This window comes from Mytilus edulis, chromosome 1 (genome assembly GCF_963676685.1).
Source record: "Mytilus edulis chromosome 1, xbMytEdul2.2, whole genome shotgun sequence".
In the NCBI taxonomy this organism is placed as follows: Eukaryota; Metazoa; Mollusca; class Bivalvia; order Mytilida; family Mytilidae; genus Mytilus; species Mytilus edulis.
This window is the reverse complement of record NC_092344.1, coordinates 57,966,103-57,994,017: the sequence shown is the minus strand read 5'-3', so window position 1 is coordinate 57,994,017 and position 27,915 is coordinate 57,966,103. Positions and strand designations below refer to the sequence as shown.

The 27,915-nt window shown below is 34.1% G+C and overlaps 1 protein-coding gene and 2 long non-coding RNA genes across 4 annotated transcripts in view; 1 reads left to right on the top strand and 2 right to left on the bottom strand.

Annotated features, from left to right (window-relative positions):
• LOC139485827 (uncharacterized) overlaps positions 1-27,915 on the bottom strand; it is a 971,519-nt gene that overhangs the window by 382,336 nt on the left and 561,268 nt on the right. The window lies entirely within an intron of this gene.
• LOC139485607 (universal stress protein Sll1388-like) lies at positions 12,178-27,199 on the bottom strand. Of its 2 annotated transcripts, none has more exons than XM_071270227.1 (4): positions 26,973-27,199; positions 18,093-18,188; positions 13,940-14,046; positions 12,178-13,308 (listed from the first exon to the last, which is right to left on the bottom strand). In XM_071270227.1, exons 1-4 carry the CDS (start codon positions 27,052-27,054, stop codon positions 13,054-13,056), a joined length of 540 nt encoding a protein of 179 aa, XP_071126328.1. In that variant the 5' UTR covers positions 27,055-27,199; the 3' UTR covers positions 12,178-13,053. The 2 variants fall into 2 exon arrangements, with proteins under 2 accessions (XP_071126328.1, XP_071126332.1); XM_071270231.1 differs by lacking the exon at positions 18,093-18,188 and adding an exon at positions 18,259-18,354 and having other exon boundaries at positions 26,973-27,173.
• LOC139485603 (uncharacterized) lies at positions 20,808-22,514 on the top strand. Its single transcript, XR_011655348.1, has 2 exons — positions 20,808-21,125; positions 22,442-22,514. It is a non-coding gene; the product is annotated as an uncharacterized lncRNA (long non-coding RNA).

Genomic DNA, 27,915 nt, shown 5'->3' with positions numbered 1-27,915 from the left:
ATCGAAGGTCAGGGATTTTTACGAACTGCGTTTGGAAATACAGTGCTCACAGCATGACAAGTCAACTTCGTTTTGAAAACCATGTCGGAGACATTAATAGAATTGCAAAAAGAAATGAGAAATTGGGGAGGGGGGGAATAATAAAGGTTGGAGCGGGGTGGAGCCCCACAACCGTTTCCATTTAGGTGTTGTGCTTGTGTACTTGCCCTACTATCCAAACTTTCAATATAATTACCAGCACCTAGAGGTATCAGAACAAACCTAAAACAAGGTATAAAAATAAAAAATAAAAAAATCCGATTCGACACTAATGAAGTTCCTGACGCATTGGTAGAGGGGCTTGTTGAACACACATATGACTATAAGAGAACTGATAAAGCAATTGTAGGTAGGGCTCGTGTTGCAAAAAGTAAAAATCTTTTACTTCTCTGTGCAGAAGGAAAGTCTGTGATAAGATGTGAAGACTTAGGAACTGTTTTTACTAAGCAGGAGTATCTTAAAAGGCACGTGAAAAACATTCACGGAGTAAAGACTGGCACAAGGAGTTGCAAAATTGTTGAAAAGAAGGTAGGTGTTTCAGATAGGTGACACGATGATATTGATCATTATGATCTTGAGAACCTTATAGAAAATATGTCGGATGACAGTACTACTTAGCAGTTCAAACTTGGATACCTCGGATGATTCAGATAACAATGGGCAGTATTATGAACCGAAGGCATACTATAGTGAAGAAGGTACAGACGGATCAGTTTAAAATGAGGACGAGGAAAAGAAAGCGAATTTCATATAAGGTATTTTTTTAAAAAGACACATCACAAAAGAAAGAAGATAGAAAGGTAGATCATACGCCGGAGTACAATAAGAGTGACCCTACAACAGGGAAAAGGTGTGTCCCATTACCAGTGGTCACCAACAAAGATAAAGTCTTAGTCCTTCATACGAGGGGACAATATTGAGAAAGAAGCGAGTAGAGAAATTGAACATCATAAAACACAGAGTATGTAACAAAAGAACAGACCACACAAACCAACGTAGCAAAAGAAAGGAAAATGGTTTTTCTGCATTGATGATTTTCGTTGTATCTTTTCTTGTATAATGGAAAGAAAACGTAAACGAAACATAATAGAACAAAGGTGTATGGACAATATCCGATATGGAAACCAGGCAACTACAATACATAGTTTGGATGTTTCTACTGGCCATACACCTGATTTTCCAAGATATCACTGATATCATTTACTAAATTACACCTCACCCAGAACAGTTCCTTGAGATACCCCAGAATCACTGCAACGGCCTGTTGGACCTGTTTGAAGTTGTACAATTTACCACGACTCTTTGCTTGCGGAAGCATAGCAATGAGTAAATCCAACAGTGTGTTTTACCTGGTTTCCTGTTACTGTTTAATTATGATTTAATATATAGTTTATATGGGGCTTTTTCAAAATATGAAATACATATATCTGTAACGATTTTTTGGCGCAATCCTTGGCGACAGCACATAGTTGCAACTGCGACATTTACGTAAATATATAAAATGAAGATGTGGTATGATTGCTAATGAGACAACTCTCCACAAGAGACCAAAAAGACACAGACACAGGTTACATCTTCTGACATTAGACTCGGACTTCTCTTGAACTGAATTTTAATGTGCGTATTGTTATGCGTAGAGGGTTGAGATTTCATAAACATGTTTAACCCCGTCGCATTTTTGCGCCTGTCCCAAGTCAGGAGCCTCTAGCCTTTGTTAGTCTTGTATTATTTTTAATTTTAGTTTCTTGTGTACAATTTGCGGTTTAGTATATTATTCCATCTGTGACATGCTTGTAAAAGATATAAGATCTTAATACCGCCTTAAACCAAAAATATATATGAACCAAAGTATATGGCGTTCGTTATCACTGAACTAGTATATATATTCATTTAGGGGCCAGCTGAAGGACTCCTCCGGGTGCGGGAATTTCTCGCTGCATTGAAAACCTGTTGGTGACCTTCTGCTGTTGTCTGTTCTATGGTCGGTTTGTTGTCTCTTTGACACATCCCCTATTTCCATTCTCAATTTTATCATTCAATGTTTTTGCTCTTTCATGGTCGTTTTCTGCTGGTACTAAGACCTTCTTTAGTCTTTAGTGGTATACTTTGAGACAGTTCTTTTTTATTTGATCTGGTCCTGCTAATTAGGGTGCTTTTCTCATCACTTGGCGTTCGTCGTCCGATTTCGTCTTTGTTATTTTTTACAAAATTCCTCAGTCTCTGAAACTACTGGACCAAATGTTATTGAATATAAGTCTTTTAGGGAGTCGCCTAATAGTTTTGGTTAAATTTTTGCAACAATTATCATTGGTGTATCTAGTTTAAAAACTGTGTTGGATAACCCTGCCTGTCAGCCAAATTAGCCGACATGGCTAAAATTAAAACATAGGGATAAAATGCAAGTGCTGTCTATTAACGAAAACCTGATGTGAAAAAACATGTCTAATCTGAAATCGGACTTCTTTTAAAATTAGGTTTAATGTGTGTATTGCTTCATATGTGTTTCTTTATTCTACATTGGCTAGAGGTATAGGAGAAGGGTTGGGATATCACACAACATGTTTAACCCCGCCGCATATTTTCGCCTGTCCCAAGTCAGGAACATCTGGCCTTTGTTAGACTTGTATATTTTTTTTAATTTAATCTCATTAATATGTTTTGGAGTTTAGTTTGACGCCCATTTTCACTGACCAAGTATACAATTTATTTTATGGGCCAGCTGATACCACCTCCGGTGCGGAATTTTTTCGCTGCGTGTAGGGTGTAGGAGGGGATCTGATCCCGAAATCCCGTTTCGAAAAAGGAATTCCCGTATCCCAAAAGGATTAATCCCTAAATCCCGAGCTTAAAAACACCCGATTTCGGAGTCCCGATAAAGGCCCCCCATCTCGATGTTGTATGCTCTTTCGTCGAGTTGATGCCTCTTTGACATATTCCCCGTTTTCATTCTCAATTTTATTAGAATGTTGAGCTCTACCTAATGTCCATTCACGTCAAAACGGTCAAATGACTTTTTTATGGGAGTTATCGACCTTATATATGACGAATTCCCTCCACTCCCATTTCGATGTAATAAAACAAAACTCAACACATAAGTAATGATAATCATATTTTGGCATAAATAAAAAATTACAATCATACATATGTCATAAATAATTTATATATAATGCACTAGTCACTTCCCAAACAGACATCACATTCATCAATCTGCATTATCTGAAAAAGACTAACTTCTTCGATTTAATAAGGTATAACTCATGTACAAAAATCAAATAATACAAAATAAAATGGGCGGGAGGGTGGGTAAATTTAACGTGTTGAATTGACCAGTACACAATTCGAAATGACCAGGGAATATTTGTATGAAAATTTACCTGAAGTGAACAGGTATTTCTATTAACCAATCAAATGCTATTAAATTACGAACGATAAATTTTGACAGACAGGTAACGAGTAATGTCGAAAGGTAACGAGTAATGTCGAAAGCATCCGAGATGGAATTAAGTATTTTTAATTAATTAAAAATTTACCAATTCCCTCCACTCCCATTTCGATGTAATAAAACAAAACTCAACACATAAGTAATGATAATCATATTTTGGCATAAATAAAAAATTACAATCATACATATGTCATAAATAATTTCTCATTTTAAGTCCATATTCTTGATAATTATTAATTTCCAAAATATATAAATGCACCAAACCAACGGCCACTATAAAGTGTTCAGTGTTAAAGAAAAAACTACATTATAATATAAACATACCTAATAATACAAACAACAACTACTGGAATCCTGTAAACTAATATAAGTTCACAGGTAAACCAGATGTAGAAGTAATGGTCTAGCCCAGCTTTCTTGACCATCATCTTCTGAAAAATAAAATTAAAAACCACAAAGTATCTTGACCAAAAATACATGTAAATACAATATTCTATAATTACAAATGATTAACTACACCTATAAAAAAGTTCCTTAAAACTGAAACACCAAAATAACTTAGATGTAATCTATCTTTACAAAAACATTTACTTTTATAAATTGATCCTGTTTGCTGAACAAATTGCTTATAAGTTTTGACAAATAAAATATTTTTCTTCAAAGATAACTTAGCCAAAGCTTTATTACAGTCTATTACAGTTTGTTTTGTGTCATCAAAATCTATGGGTCTTGGCAAAATTGCTGAAACTATTATTTTTAAAGAAGGAAAAACATTGCAAATAAAATCAATTAAATTATTATAATATTGAATAATCAATTTACTAGATAAACCATTCCCAACATCGTTTGTGCCTACATGCAATAACAAATGTGTATATTTTCTTAAAAGTGATTTGTTGTCTTTTACAAATTGTTGAAGAGTGTATATATTAGCACCAGATATAGCATTGCAATCCAGCCAGGTAATATTATTGACATATTTACAAGTGGAATCTGACAGCAACAAAACCTTATTTTTTGACACAAAGTCTACAAAAAATAAAATAAGATAAGGTAAACAAACAATATTAATTCAGAATTTCATCAGCCATAGCTCGTGAAATAGACAATTTGTCCTGTAAGTCAAACTCTAAATAAACTGTATATGCGTCACTACGCCAACCCCCGTGAAATTGTATCAACTCGGAAGGAACTTTACTGTGAAATGCCCATGTAGCCCCTCCTCTGCGAAAAGAATGAGAGGAAAATTTGGAAGAATTTAAACCACACATTTCTAAAATGTCCCTTAGTCTTTCTGAAAAAATGAATAACATAAAGTTTTATATCCTTTAGATTGTGGAATTAAAAAGGCGGGTTCATCACCATCGGCTGGTATTAGAGTGCACATACGATTGTACGCATTGTACGGACAAAGCGGAGACTCTTTTATCTTGACCAATGGTAACTCCAGTTTCCTATTACCAAATTGAATGGTTTTTGACCATTCCATTCTAACCAACAAATAATCACTAAAAACAATAACGTTATTTCTGCATAATTGTTTGTGCGGATCAAAATTCTTTGCCGAAGTTGGAACTAAATTTGACTTTCTAACCATAAGAAAAAAAGCAAACAGAAAACAGCACCAGATAGTGACATCAGACGGATTAGACATATCTAAAAATTCATACATTTTAAAAAGAATCTGTGGAGTAATAGGAAGAGCTCTGCGAGGCATAATTATGATGATTTTGACGAGACAAACCTCTAAACAATAACTTTATGGAAAACCAATCTTCCGTTGGAAACTCAACTCCTAATAGCAAATGTAAAGTCTTGACACCACTAATATAATTTTGAATAGAAGCTACACTCTTAAAACTCCTACTCAAAAATTTCCCATATAGACAAAGAGTATTTACAGAAGTAGGCAAAGGTGACATATTAAAATATGTGCAAAATAAAAAATAAGAAACAAATTGCACTTTCAGATTCTTGTAAGTTCCTTCTGCAAAAGCAGATTTTTTACTCCGTGTCCTTCTGTAACTTACATAGCTCAGTATCTACAATAAACAATATCAAAGAAAAATTCACCAAGGTGACGTAAAATGAAACAAATCATCATCCAATTCAATTTCTTTCCACGCATTGACACGAGCCAGCTTTAAAAACTCTGTGCTCACACTGGGACCCATATCCCACCTAGAAAGCATGTCAGCAATTCTATTTGCTTCACCACTCAAATGCCGTCCTTTTACTTGAAACTAATGACTAGCTATCAGAAATTAGATTTCTCTGAGACAAGATTGCATGAACGTGTTTCTGCAAGCACCAGAATTTAGTACAGTGACAGATGAAGAATTATCACAATAAATAACAATCCTAGAACCTTTAAGTACACTTGCCCAAACTTGTCTTCAGATAAACCTGAACATGAACCTTCACAACTCAATTTTACTGCCATGTAGTCATGACTCATGATGAAGACACGATAGATCTAACTCAGCATGTGGCAATTGCTTGTTATCCTTCAATAGACAAGACGCACAAACATGTTGCACATGCCTTGTGACCCCCTTAATGACCTTATCATGAGCACTTGAAAAAGAACATTTCTTTTTCTGAAAATCAGAGCAGAACCAAACAGATGGTGCTTTTACAATGGTAGAAGATTTATTACCTGTTCTATTCTGTCTAGATCTGACGGAACTGGCCAATAAAGAAGTCTCAATGTCCGCAGTATCATCAGACCACTTATTTTGACCAGATTCAACCCGACGTATCCAGGCAGCATAGAACTGTAACAAAGCTTTCCAATCATACAATTCATAATAATACGAAATTTTCTTTAATAAAGTTAATCGACCATTCTTTTCTTTGTCGCTTTTACATGATACAATTATTTCCATCTCCCCCGCTACAAATTGATGGAATTTCAAATCCTCAAACTTTATTTTTTTGTTTGCATATTCTAATTGTAATTTTGACTGCGGACAGTCCTGTGGATACTTTGTTTTTTGTCTAAACGATACCACTAATCCCGACTTTCTCTTGTTCTTTCTGTATTTCTTTTTTATGCTCCTTGTATAACTGTCCGAATCGGAACTTGAATCTTTGCTATCGGAAAGAGAACTTTCAGAAATAATATCAGAACTCTTTGACTTTTGTTTGAGTTTTTTACTGCGAGCTTTCCTTTTCTTTTTTGATAAAACAGAACTTTCACTATCGGAGTCTCCCGAACTGAAACTACTAGTTTGACTTGAATCGGATATTAACTGATACTCCTTTAATTGTTCATGTACAGCCTTTAATAGTTTTTTGTCGGACCTTAAGTCGTTTATATCAAAGTTTTGCTTTATTAAAGATTTACCTGACTCTTTCTTTTTCTGTGACCTCTTTTCTTTCTCCTTTTTATCACCTTTCTTCCCTTTAACCATGCCACCGACCGCCTCGTCATGTTTCTTTAATTCCTCTAATTCCGCCTTCTCTCGCTTTAACTGCTCCTTAAAATTTTGACTACGCATCTTCTTTTTAATCAGCTCCTTTTCTTTTAAAACCAAAGCCAATTCCGCCTCTAGCTTCTCGTCTTCCTTTTCGTCATAAGAATCGAGACCACCGGACACTATTTCTTTGACTTCATCCATGTCGCCCTCTGCCGGAAAATATGTTGACGATAACAAACTAATCGGCCTTGAACTTGTCACTTTCCCTGGAGAACCTAATGGGGAAAACAGCCCAGAACTATGAATGTCTTCTTCTGACGAAGAATTCAGATCACCAGTAGTACCAGTATTATGTAATGAGTCGTAGTTAATGCGTTGAACCTTTCGTGTATCGTACGGCATTACAACTGCATCATTCAGGTTGGGAGAAAATGAACAATCAATCCTGTCAACTTCCAACTGAGTAACTATCAGCTCGGACACCACAATGCATAGAGCACTAACCAACATAGAAGTAAACCAAACCATAAATTTAACGTGTTGAATTGACCAGTACACAATTCGAAATGACCAGGGAATATTTGTATGAAAATTTACCTGAAGTGAACAGGTATTTCTATTAACCAATCAAATGCTATTAAATTACGAACGATAAATTTTGACAGACAGGTAACAGTAATGTTGAAAGGTAACGAGTAATGTCGAAAGCATCCGAGATGGAATTAAGTATTTTTAATTAATTAAAAATTTACCAATTTTCTAACTTGCATGTTCGCCTGTTGTATTGAAATATATGATAAATGGATAGAAACTTTTAATAGCAAAAATTACCAGCAAGACAAGATCTATTGATTTTCATAGTTATGTATCCCTCCTTAAATTCCGTCTATATAAAAATTTCTTTCCGTTTCCGTTTCCGTTTCCGTTCCGTTTTCCGTTTCTGCCGTTTAGCAACACCCGGTCACCAGATAGAAAAGGTTGATAATGTCATGTTTGTTTATTGATGCAGGAAGTGTCATATATATTAAAACTGAATCATAAAACTTGTTTTTTTTATTTCAGTTGTTATATATGTACATGTTTTTGTAAATGGCCGTCCGTCGGATGGGGACGTTAAATCTGAGATCCCGTGCTCAGGGAGCACCACGCCCTGTGCACGCTAAAGAACCCTTTACAACAACTCTTATCGAGGGGTCCGTAATTGGCCTGCTGTGAGGCAAATTGGTTTTAAACCGGTTTTTGGTAACGCAACTTTTCAAGGGGTATTCAAAAAAGAATATTTGAAATGGTTATCTGGTCAAAATTTGATTTACTGAGGCAAAGGTACCCCTTGGTCCGCCGCTAGTAGAAGGATTGTTGTAAGACAGACATTAGTTGGTTATCACGGCATAATCCGGTGTACAAACATTTGCTGGGAGAGGTATTCTGTGGAATGAATGGAAAATTTGAGGTTAGAAGTAGGACCTTGGTATGGTGTCAGGTAAAGTTAATGTGAAAGATTATGATAGTGTTATGATTTATTGAGTATAAAATTTTAAACTCATGCGCGGACGCATGAAGTCGGAAGCGTGGGTAATTACGAATTTACAGTTTAAGAATGTTATATTTATATATTTTTTGATAACTCTATGAGTTATTATTATATGATCTTTTTATAGTTGAAAACGGCATAAAAAATCGTCCCTTTATCCTTGGTTGCTATAAGACGCTGTGTACATGTACAGTTGTTTCTTGGGTGCTCTCTTCGAGGTCCGCGCTCTTAGTATAAATAGTGGGTAGCTATTCAGTTCAAGTTGTCATTTGTACCATACACAGCATACATGTGAGGGCCCTCATGGGGTTTTTGATTATGTGATTACTTGCAGCCGTTTTTTTAATGATTATTTGATTATTAAGCCAAATATTTCATGATTATTTGATTAACTAGGACTGTATTTTTAGTTTATGATTATTTGATTACTAAAGATAAGAAAATATTTAATGATTATGTGATTATATTGGCAAAAAAATGGTGATTTTGTGATTACTAGGACCCCCCATGAGGGGCCTCACATGTGAAGGAAGTAGTTTTCTTTATTATTATGAGGCTGACTTCATACAGGAACTTCTTAGGAAGAAATATCCTTTAACTGTACTTTCCGCTATAAAGATGACGTTCTTTCACTAAATAATTCAAAATTTGGTGACTTTGTTGAACGCATCTATCCACTCGAACTAGAGATAAAGGATACAATAGATACAGTTAAGTCGGCCTCATATCTTGACTTGCATCTAGAAATTGACAATGAGGGTCGGTTGAAAACAAAACTTACGACAAAAGAGATGATTTCAGCTTTCCAATTGTGAACTTTCCATTTCTATGTAGCAACATTCCAACAGCACCTGCATACGGGGTAAATATCTCCCAATTGATACGATATTCCCGTGCTGGAATTTCCTATCATGATTTTCTTGATAGAGGGTCGCTGCTCACAAGGAAACTATTAAACCAAGAGTTCCAAATGGGGAAGTTATAATCATCCCTTCGTAAATTTTACGGACGCCATCACGAGTTGGTTGACCGTTATTGAATAACCGTTTTACAAATGATATCGGATATGTTCCTTACGTCGTGACTAAAATCGGCCCCTTCCCTTTCATGAATGTGACTACCGAATTAGACTATTTACCGGATATATATTTGTTATAACATAAGCAACATGACGGGTGCCACATGTGGAGCAGGATCTGCTTACCCTTCCAGAGCACCTGAGATCACCCCTATTTTTTGGTGGGGTTCGTGTTACTTTCTATGTTGTGTCATGTGTTCTATTGTTTGTCTGTTTGTCTTCTTTTATTTTTATCCAGGCGTTGTCAGTTTATTTTTGATTTATGAGTTTGACTGTCCCTCTGGTACCTTTCGTCCCTCTTTTACAGCAGGCAAAAGGTTTAGTTCAAGTGAAGTGCTTGGAACCTGATGACAATATATAGAAAGGCGGAGACAATTTTTTGGTTACAGATTGTCCAAACAGGGCTGGTGCTAAGGTTTTGCGTCTCGCATCTCTCACTATTGCAGTGAGTGTTTGCTGACATACCATGCCTTAGTGCCACCCTGTTGTTCCGACAGTTATAGACATGTTTGTTTAACAAAGTTTCATACGAAAGTTAAAGTAGTTTAAATTTGATTCATACACTACATTTATAATAGGTTCCATATATTTAGGGTTCAGCGCAGTTTCGTACATTTAGGTTTCAGACCAGTTCCATACATTGACGTTTCAGACCAGTTCCATACATTGACGGTTCAGACCAGTTCCATACATTGAAGTTTAAACCTATAGTTCCAAACAGTTGGTTTAAACATGTATCAGAAAGGGTTTTTAACAGTTTTAATTTATCAGGTTCGGGTTAGGTTGATAGGTGTTGAAATATATATTCATTTCATGTAGTATTTGTTTTATATTTGGTAGTGATAGCATTAACTGTTTGATTTAAGAATTTTTTAATTGCTCTAAAACAATTGTCCTTTTTCTTAATAAACCGTTCATTGGAAACCAGATTCAAGAACTCTATCGATAAATAAAGTATTCCGTATTAACTTCATAAATAATACACGATGGTCTTGGGATATAGATTGTATGTACTGATGTTGTGTTTATCTAAGTAACGTTTATTATGTGTAATAGTGTTCTTTTTAATTCAGACTTTCATCCTTTACTGTTTAGTCCTTTTTGTGGTTATACAAGTTTGTTGTGGCTAGGTATTTATACAACTCGCCATTGTGTCATTGTGCTTATAAATGTACTTTGGTTTATTTATATAAATAAGGCCGTTAGTTTTCTCGTTTGAATTGTTTTACATTGTCTTATCCGGGCATTTTATAGCTGACTATGCGGTATGGGCTTTGCTCATTGTTGAAGGTCGTACGGTGACCTATAGTTGTTAATGTCTGTGACATTTTGGTCTTTTGTGGACAGTTGTCTCATTTGCAATCATACCCGGCACATCTTCTTTTTTATATTTTGTCTCCAAGTGTCTTTATGTCAATTTTGTTTTTCCATTTTGCCGGAATATTTCTTTGTTTTCATAGTGATGACGTTTATATATATCACATTATGTTGCCTACTGTACCACAATTTTTGACATTTTTATCTGTTATACCTTGGTTTGTATATTTTGGCTCTCACAATGTTGTCAATATGATGACATTCGATGCGACTGTCATACTAGTGAGAGGTAAACCAGATTGAATCTACAATTTCCTATAAAACGAAATGTAAATACTAAGTAAGGAATATGACAGTTGTTTTGAAATTCCCTTTGTTTGATTTGTTAGTGCTGTTGCCATATCACATAGGAATTCCCGTTTAAACTTTTTCTCAGAGTTCGGTATTTTTGTTATCTTCTTTTTGATTGATTGATTGATGTTTAACGCAACCAGCATAGTGTTATGTGTTATATTTCGTTGAGGAATTTATATACGGGTGGAAAAGGCCAGAGTGCCATGAGAGAACCAACAACCTTTAGTAAGAAAACGGATAATCCTAGACAGTAGTAAAGATTTGGGGTCGATCTACCCCGTGCGAGATTCGGACACAACCTCAATTTTGACAGACTAGTGATACATGTACGTATCAGAATTTCTACTACATGTACATATAATATGACCCTTACACACCGAGGCCCCTGAAACACATGCAAACTCACACTGGATATAAACAGAAGAAGAAATGTGAATACAGAAACAAATCTTCAAACCGGGGGAACTAAGTGCCGTGATTGAAACCAATGAAAAATAACTGAACGTAACAAATCAGAAGGCTTCAATATTGAGATTGTAGAAACTCAAGTATTTCATAACAAACCTTAAGTATTTTTCAGTAAAGATTTCAAATAATGTGTATTAAATGGATTTACTTGTGTTTCTTATCAATGACCAACGTTCAATAGCAAACATGTCATAATTGAACTGAGATGATAACAATTTACAAAATATCAGTTATTAGTTTCAACAAAGTATTAAATTTGACCAGCATGAAGGGGCGAACGGTAGCCTAGGTTAAATGATGTATAATATAGACCACCAGCAATCATACAGATCGCAAAGGTGTAACATACACATACATTTTGTACAAGGCGAGGCATTTTGACGACTACACACGACACCGTGTTAAACGTCACCATTTCGTCCGGGAGTTGATGTGTATTTATTCATCCTGTACAGCATCAACCAAACGGGACCCTTTTCCAGGAGTCACACACGATATTAGTGCAATTATGAAAGTCAAAAACAGCTTACATTGCAATTATATATTTGGTCATGAGTACATATCTAGTATAAATATATGCACACAAAATACATTTTGTTTTACATACAAATTTTCTATAGCATCAAAAGCAGTAAAACTGATATATCTGATTTATAAAGTATACATATTTCGTTGCCATAAAAATGTTCCAATTATTAAACAAATATGCCATAAATAAATGTTCCAACTATTCAAAAAAATACTTAACTAAGGATAAAATATTTTTGCTCTGAAAGGGGTCATTTAAGCGTGTTTTACGTTATTGAACCTTCGATTAATTCAAAGACGTTTTATAGAGTTAAACTAAAAATAAGGCACAGTCAAATTGTTAAGTATGCATTTTTTTTCTTAAATGTAAAACAGCAGTATTCGAGTTAGTTCTAAGACACAGAACCTATTACGAACCTTGCATCTATAGTTGAGCATGTATACTGAAAATGTAACTATGTGTTCTGAAATAGTTAACATGGCCAATTTCGTATTGTCTGAGGAGACGAGGAAGATGCATGGTATATTGTCCAAATCTTTGACCTTTAGTAACATATGAAAATAAATGAAAAAATGAAATTAGCAGGGTGATGCATCCAATTAGACCATTATAATTTTTTTATTGTTAAGTTTTCTTTTTTTTTAAGAATTTCAATGCTTGACATAAATAAAAAAAAATGCTTTCATGCGGATACATATTGCATTTACATAAGAAAATAGAAAAAAAATCAAGGAATTACAAAAAAAAAGAAGGTATTGTCACTATAATGGTTTCGCGTTAAGTAATAAAACGCATTACTGAATATATTAAATACTGAGCCATTTCCCACAACCCCTACAGAGGTAAATTCGTATAATACTAAAATATTTCATGTTAGTGTTTGTGTTCTTCAGTGTGTTCTTTATCATGGTGTCCGTGGTGATGGTGATCATCTTTATGACGGCAGACGATAACTGGCACGTGCGAATGGTGTAATACATAGTCACTAACGCTTCCTAGTAAGGTTCTTCTGACTTTGCCATGACCTCTACTTCCAACAATGACGAGATCAGCATGGGCCTCCTCCGCTGCTTTCACAATGCCTTCTCCTGGTCTCTCGGCATGGATGCTTTTGACCGTACCATGCACCTAAAATGTAGAACGAGTAGATATGCAAGATTTCCATTTTATATAACAAAATATCAATAAGGAGGCGTGGTTTGGTTGTCATTCAAACAACCACCAATCAGAATTCAAATAACGTGGATTTCAGAAGCTTAACGTCAACTGTTATCAGTCACCGTATAGCCTTCAACAATGATCAAAACTCATACAGTATATTCAGAATCAGATTTTGCATTATCCAGTTAAAACTAAACTCGGGGTAGATGAGTGGTCACTGACAAATAGTTATCGTAAAATAAATCTATAGTTGTAAAAAGTACTTCAAAACTTGTTTTCGCCAAAATGAAAATAGTTTTCACAGCGCTCTGGCATCTTTAATTTAGACATATTTATTTATAGTGGTTTGGGAAACAAGTTATTAATCGCTTTCTTCTATGCGGGTGCGAAATCTACGAGAATATCTTTAACGTGCAAGAGATATTGCTCTCTCTCTTAACACGGGCCATCCATTTATTGTCCCCTTCCGGCGGACTCTCATCGTTTTTCAACACCATACTCGCAAGTGGTGTCAAGGGAGAGCCGAAAATTTAGTCTGCATCTGCACAACAACTTTGAAGAATTCAAACTTACTTATTCCTAAGGCTAGTATAAATACCTTTGTTTCTCTCATCATCTGAGCATATTCCTCTAATTTATGCCTTAAAGTTTGAGCTTCTTGATCTAATAAGTTAGCAAGTGTGTCCCTGTCGAAGGCATATGGTGCTGGAATGAAATACAAAATAAACTCACAATATAAGAGGGATAACTCAATCTGGAGTATGCTAGTCTAGGTTGAAATACTAACGTATTTCCTATACCTTGGAACAGTATATCTAACATATGTTCCTGCCTATACTTATATAATACGATCAAAGTAAAAGTTTTTAAAATTGATAATATCTTAAACAAATATATATGCATTTTAATATACACTAATCTTATTAAATTCTTTGTTATTTATGTGGCATGTCATTTTGGGTTGTTTTATGATACTCTTTAGTTCGTATCTATATATATAATAGAAAAAAACTTACAAAATATATGTCTAGAAAAAAATACACAAATAGTGTTAAAACTTTTAATAAAAATGCAAACATTAACGACATTAACACCCATTTATATCGTAAACTATGATATTACACCACAGGCACGTGTCGCTGATTTTTTTTTACCTATACACATACCTCATGTTATGTAAATAGGTATGATAGGTATTTATTTCAGAGACAAGTGCCTGTGTACATGTATTGCACAAATATTAACTGTGTCCTCTATTTGATACATGGATTTGCCTGCAAAGTTCAAGTCATAATTTTACTACACCTTATTACAAAATAAACAACAGGTAGATTATAAACAAATAAAATTTTCCATGTATCTGTATAACTTTTATTGGTGTGATGATCGAACACCGATTAACGTCCAGTGGCAAATTAAATACATATTCAGGACGAGAACAAATGCATATTTTAAAACAAAAAGACCAATTAGGAAGGACTTTTTAAAACTAGCTAGTTTACAAGGTACCCTTCAACAGGAAGGCACTTTACCCTACTCGGAAATATTATTCAGACTCTGAGCCGACCACTGGTTGCATGTTCTAACTTCTTACTGCCGCGTGTTTCAATAGCGGGAAAGCAGGTAATATAAATCTGAAAGTCTTTGGTTTGACAACGACCGGTTAAAACCCATGAAATCCCGAACTCGAGGTGAGAACACAAAATAAACCAAATTCCTTTCGATCACATGAAGGGCACACTGCAAAGTTGAACATAGTGGAAGGTTCAACGGAAGGGTAGACATATACTGGCTGTCCTTATACTTTTCTTGCCCAGAAGTCAGTGGCGGATCCAGAAATGTTCATAAGTGGGGGCCCACTGACTGACCTAAGAGGGGGCCCGCTCCAGTCACGCTTCAGTGATTCCCTAGACAAGCAACCAAATTTTTTCCCAAAAAGGGGGGCCCTGGCCCCCCTCTAAATCCGCCTCTGGAAGTATCTTCTAAATTAGGTCATCTTTTACACGGAATGGGTGAAGTAACATGCAGGGCTTCGTGTAGACAGATACGTGTAGCAACGCTTTCTGCACGTTAACCAAACTTTATAATAACTACTCGAAGGATCAGTACAATGGTCTGTTGCCTGGTAAGATGTTTCCGCTTAATTAGTATGCCACGTACTTCTCTTTTCTGGTGTCAGTCTTTTATCCTAGTCGACCTAATTTGCCGAATTGTCATATTGCTTAAAACTGACCTGTAACTTGTAGGTTCAGTACCAAGTTGTTACGTTTTTTACATCTTAAATCGTAAAATTTGTTCAAATGAATACTATAGAAAATCGAATATAGAATGAAATTCAAAACAGTGTGGCTGTGGCCATTGATTGACACATTGAATTCATTCATTAACTGGGACAATTTACGTGAACGTTTGTCTGTAACGACCACTGTTCACGACGTACCCACGACAGACATTTAAACTGTGGGGTCACCAAAGGTTTCTTAACGCCTTTAATTATAAAATAATTCGAAAAAATAATCAGGAATAACCTTTATGTTTTGATTTATATAATTGATATAAATCAAAACATCGTGTTATTTCTCATTATTTTTTTCGAATTACTTTATTGAGGTGTTGAGAACCTTTGGTAACCCTTTAGTTTAAGAAGTGTCTTTAAAAAGTACACAGTGAGCAGTGGTCGTTACATCCAAACGTTCACCTAAATTGTCCCAGTCAATGGATGAATTTAATGTATCAATCAATAGCCACAGCCACACTGTTTTGAATTTCATTCTATTATATGTACATAAAGACGTTTTGACACTCTATACGAACTTATTCACATTTCATGATATTAACTTTCATAAGAATTTTTAAACGTACAAGGTTTGAAGGTGTTATTCAAAAATGTTTTGCAACAGGAAAATAATACACTGTTTTAATACGAAGGACACAAATATTTAAACAAGACTTAAGTGGCTGTAAAACTTGAATATTTAATGTATATTTCACGATATACATGCAATTGAAACATCACATTATAAACTAAAGTGGTATGAAAAGCACATGCTATAAATTAATGAAAATGAACGTAATATTTACGCAGCATTGGCTTTTCATATAATACATTAATGTGCAGTGATTGTGGTGTAAGCTTTTATCTCAAATAAAAGAAAAATAGAGTGAAGAAATCAATTGTCGATATTTATAAAGAAACAAAAATAATTTTGTTTTCAAATTATCGCCATACGGGTCAAGCAAAAAAAAAAAGAACTGGTCAGTAGCACATATATAGCACAACAGCCAGAGATTACAAGAATGAACATATAAATAACAAAACATAGTTGTATTGAAGACAAAATGTTCAACTTCCTTGGTTTCATCGATTTTTATTTATCATTAGCTTAAAAATGAAAACATTGACCCATCTCTTTAATCAAAGTGCTTGAAGCACTGAACGGTAAAGCATTTGCTTTAATTTATCAGTGAGAAGTAAAATTAATTATTGCATTGGTTGTAGTTGATTTGACAGCTATTCTGGACAAAGGAAGATAACTCCAAATTTTTCAAAGATTTAATTTATTTTAACAATGACATCATTCTATTTTAAAGACAGATATTAGATTCCTGCACCTTGCAAAAAGTTATATAATTTTCTTGACAAGTGTAAATCATTTTGTGCCTTGAATATCTGAGCAAATATTACATTGATAAATTTCTGGAAATATTCATGGATAGGATGCATAGAATGTTATGATCAATGCACTATATTTTGTGTATCAAAAAAGGTAGACGTGATAAACCTTGGAACATTTAGATATCAAGTCAGTCCCATAAGGTTTTGATTGCATTTCGTGTAATCTTTACCTAAAAATGACATTTGACTTGATTATGTATAATTTTTTATGAACACATCATCAGATACAAAATGGTATTCATCATCTAGCCTTATACAAAATTTACATAACCTGTCGTCTGGGCATATTTCTATCTTCAAATTTCAGCTTCTAGTTATGGACACTTACCAAATATTTAGTTATGAACTTTTGGGTTTAGATTTTAATTCTTTTAATAAGCTGTCCTTTAAGTTTATTTTTATCTCAGATTAAATTTTGCTATAAAGAATAATTCAGTTAACAAATAAGGGTTTTTCAATATTTTTTTTTACGTTTTTGTGGCTTTCGATAGTTTTTGTAGGTGTATGCTTACCTAACAGACATTTGTCCCCATTTTTAGTCATAACAATACGTTAATTTATGTATTTAAAGAATTTTACCTATCACCTTGGATATTATGTGAAACTATGTTATAAATTGTAGGTCACCCCTATTTTTTTTTAAGTATACTGACAACACACATTAAAATTCGTCGATTGATGCAAAGTGAAGTCATTACAATATACTATAGGAAAATCAAGTGAAATAAAATATTAAAAAGCTACATTTAAGCATAAAGCAAATGAAATTAATATGCAGAAGCACACTCAACAATCTGATTAAAATGTAGATCACATGTCCGAGCTTTACTTACAAAGATCTTACAACCCTTCATTTTACTTTCAATTCTTTTAAGCATTACAGCAGCCAATGAAATTTCAACCTTCAAATTTGTGATGGTGCGTAATAATTCGACAAAACCAGAGGATCCCGAATTGTCTTAAAAATAGAAAGTATTACAAAGCGTGTTCAGACAGATAATTGTAAGCAAAGATTAGACACATGATCTTTATTATAATCAGCTTGCACACTCCATGAAAAGTGTTCGGAACATACCGTAATACCATTGAGAACTATGTAATACGTCATGGAATTCTACCGAGTTTACCATGACAACATTATCATCGTCTTTGTGTATTTGGTCTAAATACCCTGAAAATAAAACGACATACAATTTACATATCAGTAAGTAACATTATAAGATAGTGCATCCATTACATACCATACATCCAAGATGTAACCTGGGCGCTATGTGTAAACTCTGCAGAATATAACATTGTTATGTTATCATCGTCCTTGTGAATGTGATCCAAGTACCCTGAAACGAGAGTCTTATAGAGTGAAAGATGAAGAAAGGAAAGAAAGGAAAATATAGATGAAGAAAGGAAATAAAGAAAGATGAAAAGATAAAGAATGCATGACGATTGCTTATAAGTTTATGTTAATTAGACTGCATTGTATGCTAGGTCGGCCTCAGTGGCTATTCCATAATAAGGCGTAGTGGGAGTTCGCCCCTTTTTTGATCGCAAACAAAAAGTATAATGTTTTTACAATATTTATGATTTTTATAGCATTTAATAATCCAAATTGTTTTTCGCATGCTCCGCTCGACAGAATCTATTACGTTTTGTTGGTTCCTCCCTTTATAAATATTCCGGATCCGCCCTTTGATATCATAAGTCTGATTTGTAACTTGTTATTCAATCAGGCATAGTCCGAGGCAAAACACATCCTTATCCTTATACTAGGGGGAGATCCAAGTGGAGAAAAGGGATAGAGGCTTGTACGTGTAATTAAATCATGTGAATAATAGGCAGTGAAATCAAGGTTAAAAACTTAATAAAAAGTCAAATATATTTAAACTTTAATCTTTATGTATGTGTCAGTTTATATGAATTATTGAATTTGATATGTTATATTCATTTATAACCCTTATTCCTACTGATTTAGTCATTATGAATTATGATATTCATATATTTTTAATTCAAAATGTATGATTAGCCCCCAATAAATGTTGACAAAACATGGTTGAAAGTAATAAAAGTGTTATTTGAAGACTCCTTTAAACAATAAAATATTTCCTGTTTATTAACTGTGAGAAAAAAACCTTCTGCATGCTGGAAATGGAAAGTTTTTTTGCAGGGACAAGACAGTTTTTATCTTACACTATAGTTTTATGTACTCATTAATTAATGTCGATCACTGCATGTATATAAAGAATTTACATGTAATAGTAGAAATAGAAATGAAGGCTTTAACACTAATTTGAACACTTTCTATATTTCATAATTAATCATGAATAGTTATTGACCATGTAGAGAGTGTTTTTTTAGAGTAATGACCACGCAAATTTCAATCGATCAGTATTTCCCGATATCAGTTTCCAGTATTTCCCGGTATTTACTACTGGCATGGTCAATACTATTATTGACCCACTTTTTTGCCAACCTTGAGTGAAATTGTTGCAAAAAAATCATGTAAAGGGCACTATGATCATTTAAGTTTATCGACAAGTTTAGTTTTTATTACAAATGCAGATTTTTAAGGTGTGATTATGGTGATAACACACATACTTGGGATTTGAATCTCGCTGCGTACAAGATAAAAACTATCATCTTGCCATGAACTTTGACTTCTGACAAACGTACATATTGCACTATTTATATTTACTGTAATAGATCAAACAGAAATGCTAGGAAAACAGTGATTAGTAAACAGTTTTAAATAATGACAATATGTTTACACTTATTGCTTAATATTTTTTTTGACCTTGTTTTGAGTGTACCTCTATGATATATTCAAACTAACATTAGTGATGGCATAATTTGGTTTCTTTATAACGTCTAGTGGCACACATTTCTTCAGAAATATGGTGCGCATTTGTAGCAATTATGATGGTTTTTTTTATAACAGTGGAAACAAACACAAAATGATGCTATAAAAGGGATGAAAGAAATTAGATGTTGGACCATCGAACAGAAAATGCGAACACCATGCAAGACATGCCTCCTCGACAGGCAAACATAATGAAAGACGTATAACAACGAAAAACATGCATGGTAATGATATGATAACCTGACCACGCACTAACTTGTGTGCCCAAAAACCGTCCTCCATGCCTATGCATAAACCTTATAATATATGTCTCAACAGAATAAACATGGAATGACATGCTTAATGAAATATCCAGCTATATTCAACGTGCATATTGCCAGGAACCTGTTTTTCAGTGGTTGTCGTATGTTGATGTGGTTCATAAGTGTTTCTCATTTCTCGTTTATATTAATTATATATAGACTAGACCGTTGGTTTCACGTTTGAATGGTTTTACACTAGTAATCTTGGGGCACTTTATAGCTTGCTGTTCGATGTATCATGTGCAAGCCTAGGCTTTGTGTTGATGGCCGTACTCTGTCCTATATTGGTTTACTTTTTACAAATTGTGTCTTGGATCGAGAGTTCTCTCATTGACACTCATACCACACCTTCTTATATATCTATACAGCATGCTGCATTAAGTCTTCTTCAAATCAACTTTACATATCATACAGTCTAGACGTGCTAGCATCTTAGAATCGCACAATTGTAAGCAAAATAATCATTCAACATGGCGCAATTTTTATTTTTTTGGTCTTTGCGGTCCACTGAGAAACCATACACATCGTTTGACAGAAACATTTCCGAAACAAATTGAACTTTGAGGTATCACCCATTATACATTAATGATTAATCTTTAAACTGGAAGTTGACGAGCAAGGGATGTGAATAGTCTCGATCATCCAGCCGCTTTATTTTTCAAAGTAGAGCGTCTGGATGACAAGTGATATAAAAATGGTAATTTATGACATTCGGAATAGTATCGGCTTTTTTAGCTAGTTTTTAAAGATAATGTCCAAGACGAATAACCAAGAAGTTGGTTATTGACTTCGGAAGAAATTATATTACGATAATACTATTGAAAAGCCCGAGTGTACCGATTGTTGTTTAAAGCTATTTATATTTTGTTTGTGACGACATACAAGTCGTGGAAAACACCAGACAGCATGGCTTCCATGACCGCGAAGGAAAATAACAGCACATCAAACCTTGGTAAGATGATATAACACCACAAACTGTTACTTAAATTTTAATGCAAACTGAAACAACGAGTAGTTATATATTCTTTCATGCATGTCCGTGCTACGTAAGCAAGTTAATAATCATACAATAAATGGCAATTTTTGTATTGACTGGGACCACTCGAACAGTCGTGTGTACGCTATAAATACATTTTGGGGTTGTTAACTTTAAAAATACTTGATGGAAAAGTAATATGACGCCGAAATATGAACTTCGTCCAAGATAAGTTTGTTGTATTTATATGTAGTGTATAAAGGAGTTTGCATTTTGATATGTGTAAAAAAAAAAAGGGGGGAAGGAGAGATGCGCAATGTTGTACACATTTGAAGGAGGGAACGCAATTCAAAAACATAAGCAGACGAAAAACAAACAAAGTATATCTAGAAGATGCCACTGATTTTGTACATACACCAAACGGTCAAAATGAGTTATGCTCGATTTTTTTTTTAAACAAATGCATTTAGCTTATACAAACATTTAAGAAGTGCGACACGTTGTTATGAAAAGTAATTTAAATATACTGTTAGTAAACAAAGTCTGGACTGGTCAACTTAAAAACGAAAAATACTTTTTTGCACTTTTAAGAGGCATTTTTTTCACACTAAAAAAAGTCCTTAAAAGAATACAAATGTTGTCAGTGAATATATACCAATTGGCTATCTAAACCTTGAAACAAAACCATGGCATGAGGAATACACTGTAAATTTGTTTTTGATGTAAAACAAGACAGTAAAACAATAGATGCAGCATCAATGAAAGGAGGTGTCAATGAGGCAGCAACCGGTGAACCCAATGACATACATTACCAAAAGTAGACATCAACATGATTAACAGGACATCTTGTTGACTTAAACAAAAATTGAGAATAAAAGTACCAAAAGGTCAACATTATACAAGCAAGAACATGCGGTATGAATACCAATGAGACAACTATCCACCCCAAGTTCAAAGGAGATGGATGAGAGCAAGTATAGGCAACTGCATGTATGGCCTTTAACAATGATAAAAATTCATGCATAATTTTGATAGAGAATACAGACAGGGAATGTGTCAAAGAGACATTAACCCGACAAGAGAGCAGGAAACAACCCAATGCCACCAATGGGTCGTGTCATCACCACAGCGAGATTATTTCGCATCCCGTAGCGGAATTCAGCTTGCACCAAGACATTTCTAAATGTATATTTCTATATGATTTATGTTTTTTTCCAAACATTTTGTTTTTCATATATGCTATGCTGGTGACCAAAAATTAATATGATTTTAACATTTACTTTATTTTGTAGACAAACCAATGATGATTTCGGGACACAGTTGTTATGTGTAAAATGTGAAGAATTAAAAAAAACTATATAAATATTCGAATTTTCATTGTATCATAAACAGCTTCAATTTTATAAGAAAAAAGATTCAAAGATTTTTTTTTTAATTACTGCAGCAGCAATCATTATAAATAAATCACAGTATCAAAAATGTTGGGTTAACATTATTTTGACAGCAACCACAAAGCGAAAAAAGGTACACAGACATATATTAAGTAAATGAAACAAACATCAAGAAACACATTGTTGTCAGATATGTCGGAGAATTTTAAAGATTTGTATTAACAAATTAAAAATCATATAAACAATTTAATAGTTTTCATGTTTGCGTTGTATCTCATTTACATGTCTGGCCCTTCTCAGTTAACTATGGTATGGAGTTTTCTTAATATTGGAGGCCGAGCAGTGATTCTATTTGCGAATATCCATGTCATTTGAACTCTGCTGGGTTGTTGCCTCATTAGCAATCTCCTTATTTTATATAAAGGTTCACATGTACAGGAGAATTCGAAGTTGTTGTTTTTGTGAAGCTGCCCTTTTATACAAAAGTCATGATGGATATTATAATAGTTTGTAGTAGGAGAATACACTTTTCAGTTATTTTTTGTATAAGTTATCATGCAGTATGGGATAAATCCCATTCCACCTTTTCAATGTGATTGATTCAAACATGCATTCAAAGAGTATTGGGTTTCATGAATGACTGGTTAACTTCTGTATTTCTTCATAGACACGGAGACTGGCAAAGTGGTATTGTGTGAAGGTTGGTCCCCAAATGTTTTCTTCCCAAAAGGATTAGGCGATATAGATTATTGGTGAAACATTCAGACTATTCGGTCGTTAGCAATTTTAAGATCAGTTAATTTTGTAAATAAAAATTGAGTTGACTCATTGTGTGATCTCACTGATCTGCCAGTGATAAGTTGTTAAACAGGGTTTTTAAATTTTACATTGTAATCTTAGAGTTGTTTTTCTTTCCATAAACGTAACTTGATGTGTGCTTTTCGAGTAAGGTCAGTGCGTCAGATATTTGAAAGATTATTATAAAATGGAAAGCATAAATTATAACAAGAATTTACAGAAATAAGAATGAGACAAAACTAAGAAAAATGGATAAAAATTAAAATTAAGGAATACAGACTAACGTGGCTACAATATACCGACTGTTGGTTGCTTAACGTCAAGTGGCAAATATTTCATGCATGTTCAGGACGATGTGATACAATATAAAGAATAGAGAATATATATAGTGGTGTGCTATAATATGAAAATAGAGAAAAATGGTAGTTTATAGTATGAAGATAAGAGAATATTAAACGTGGTGTGTTAAAATATAAAAATAGATCTTCAAGTTGGGTTGCTTGGTTATCGTCTTGTGGTAAATAATGGTAATGTTCAGGACGAAAAAAAAATAACAATAATTATAAAGATGAGGTCCTAAATTATAGCCCGTTGGGGATACATGTTCGAGAAATTATAACTCGCCAGAAAATTAAGGTATATTGGATTATGTACAACGGTCCACCTACAGATCCCTCTCTTAGCGCACAGAGAGCGTGGTATCCTCTATACACGACCAGTGGCGGATCCAGAACTTGTTATAAGGAGGGCACTATACAGTCATGCTACAGTGTTTCCTTATATGATATAATCAACCAAATTTTTCCCACGAAAAAAAATCATGTCTTTAATTTTTTTTTACATGTGACAAAAATTCAGAAAAAAAGATCGCCGCTAATTACAGTATTTTTTATCGTTCTTTTAAGATTGCCCATCTGCAAGTTGGGCAACAGGATCAGCTACAAGAATGTCAGTTTTAATAGATATACATGTAACGTTACACTGTTTACTGATCTTTACTGTTGTTATTATTTTTTTTAAAAAATATAATGGGGATAACGGAAGTGCTATTTATAGATATGTTCTATATTTAATTATTTGTTACGCCCCCTATAAATATCTGACCAGTCCGGTTAATCACCCCAGACGCTATATAATATATGCGTCTGGGTTATCGAGACTAGGGATGTGAAATGTTTTATACGGGTATGGCAATGCACGCTCAAATGGACATAAAACTTATTAGCTTGATTTGAAAATTCAGAAATCCCAGCTTTGAACTTCATGAGAATAACGCGGTGAATTTTCGCACATGGCTTTTAAAATACTATACACCTGACACGAAATTGTTGAGCAATGAAATTGATGAAAAAGGGGCTGAATAAACTGTAACCCTTGGCTAGCTAAAAATACTATGTTTGTCGTTATCGATAAAGGTATAAATAGAGATATGTCTAAATGTTTTGTTCTCACTCTTGTCCGCGCAATAAAAAAAATGATGACATTCTTATTTCGTAAAAAACGTCTAAATACCCATAATTTGAAAATTTGTAAAATTTGGTCCTTTTAAGAATCAAATTATGATGATATTGGTGATAATATCATTGGAAACGGAATTGATATGAAATTCTTCCCCAATCGAATATTCATATCTGATAGACATGTTATATAGGATGACCTTGATTAGATTATTATTACGACTCGATATCATTTCCTTTCAAATTAATTCAGTGCATGTACTTGAATAACAAATATACATAAATATATACGTAATTTATAGTGGATAATTTATATGAAGTGCGCAGAAGTTGCCTATATCAGTAAAATAATGTCTGCTGTAACCTCAGTCCAGCGTGCATAACTATATATATATTTTTTTAAAGTATGAAAAAGTGTGTGAAAGTATAGCAGTTGTATGCCTTTAAATTTTGCTGACCATAACTATCAATCAAATCTAGCATACGAAAATGTGAAAAGTACCAACTTAGCTATAGCTGCTAGTTTTCTCATTTGACTTTTAACATTTAATCACATGTGTTTATGAATAGTTGAAATACATTAAATACATTAACATTTACGTGACTTTTAATGTTAATAATAAGGAAATAAATCATGAGTCGCAATGCAATGCATTTATACGAATGCTTAAAACTTGGTGCTCACGGACTCCAAAGTTAACAAAAAAGGTCATCTCGACCTATAGCCCGACATAGACTTCTCCAATCTAAAAGTAGAACCTTGTAAAAGATGAGCATCTGTTAGGCTGCGTGGGGTGGGTACATACATAGTCCCTTCCTATTTGAGTAAAGATGTTAAATTTGATGTCTGGTGTTGGGATAACACAATGCACTCTATCATGTCTATATATTTAAATATGCATGTTATTAAAAGATATTAATGAACCCATCTAGTTCAACTTTTTGATGGGCCCGACACTGAACTGTTGCTAGACATAATGTTTCCCCGATTCCAACATTTTGCAGTGGCTATCGTCTGAGGCCACTCACTTTGCAGACCTATCAGATTTATTTTTTATTACTAGTTACATACAACCTTCATCTGAGGCCACCCACTTTGCAGACCTATCAGATTTATTTCGTATTACTAGTAAAATTGAGAATGGAAATAGGGAATGTGTCAAAGAGACAACAACCCGACCATAGAAAAAACAACAGCAGAAGATCACCAACAGGTCTTCAATGTAGCGAGAAATTCCCGCACCCGGAGGCGTTCTTCAGCTGGCCCCTAAACAAATATATACTAGTTCAGTGATAATGAACGCCATACTAATTTCCAAATTGTACACAAGAAACTAAAATTAAAATAATACCAGACTAAAAAAGGCCAGAGGCTCCTGACTTTGGACAGGCACAAAAATGCGGCGGGGTTAAACATGTTTATGAGATCTCAACCCTCCCCCTATATCATACAACTTGTCTGATAAAATGCAATTTCGTATCATGATTGTGTATGCATGAAAATCAAATATTTGACGTTGGACGTTTATCAAACAACAATCAGTGTCTGGTGACTTACATGTGTATTTCAAGACAGTAAATGTCTCCCTCGTAAAATTCAACACGAATACTTGATATATATTTACATAATTAATCTACTTTTAAATAATCCTGTATATCAACGAAGTTGACCCCTTGAAACGGTCAACGCTACAATTTACCTGGCCACCAACATGGTATATTGAATTACTGTACCTGTTTTATGCTTTTTGATATTATTTGTAGTATGACGGCATCTTTCAGACTACACTGAATTATTAAATATGACCCATATGAATAAATTAACAAATAGTTTTCAAAAGTCCACGACCAGCGTGAGTCAAAAATAAATGTATGTTTTTCATCTGCATTTATTTGTTTCAACTTTATTTTTATGAAGATGAAAAATGCATAGATGTATAATCTATGACCATTTATTTTGATGCCTATAGATATGGACTGCGTAATTAAAATTATTGTAACGTTAGTGTGAAGACGAAAACAGAGAAGCACGTTTCTCGATGACATACATACCTCTCCGAGTTCATTCGGAGTGTGTAAACATGGTAAACTATAACTTTAAACACAGAACATATCCGAATTTTCGCGATTTGACAGAATCACACATCATGTAATGAAACGTATATATATATACTTACATTGATATGCGTATTTAGCATAATCACTGCCATCCATCGCTATTAACACAACTCTTGCTTTGGGTTTTGCTTCTTCTGCCATTTTTGTCGATAAACTTAGCTACAAACGTAATGACATGTGTGTCAAAATTTCTCCAGGCTCGATGACCTAGTTGTTGACTGTAAACATTGAACCCGAGTCAATAAGTGGTTAATACACATATCTTCATGTCACATGACTGCACACAAATTGTTATCAGCCCGCGACTTTTTGAAATATAATTATGTTTACATGAAAGGGGGGGTCCGGGGTTGGAGCCCCTTTTTTTGGACGAGCAATGCAATGCAACAAAACTATATCAAATATTGTCATTTATTACCCTTTGTATATTTCAATGATTGAATTGTGTATATACTAGTAATATATATTGTAAATTAATGTATGAATGTATGAATGTTAACTGTATGCATGTATTTTGTTTGAGGGCCTCAATGAAAATTAGACTATTTCTAATTGAGTTACCCTCTTTAAATAAAGAATTTATTATTATTATTATTATTATTATTAATTGAATGGGAGCATATAGTTGGACACGCCCCCCCCCCCTTTACTCTGGGTTGGCAACCCCCCTTTTTAAAATGGCTGGATCCTCCCCTGCAGCCTGTAGTGACACATACTAACATACTATTTTTATATATTATGTTAGCCTTATTATAATTGACCTTCCAAATTTTGTCATATATTTTTTTTTCTTCCCCACCGTATCAGTTTATGAAGAGAGAGAAACGAGGGGGGGGGGGGGGGGGGGCGTTAGTGATTATTATTCTCTAACATACTTAGAGGGGGGGGGGGGCTGCACAACTTAAAGTATCCTATCCCTAATTATCTACACATCGACGTGATCATGAATATAATTCAGTTTTATCCATTTGCATTCTTCCTGAAAAAGGTGTTTTTCACATT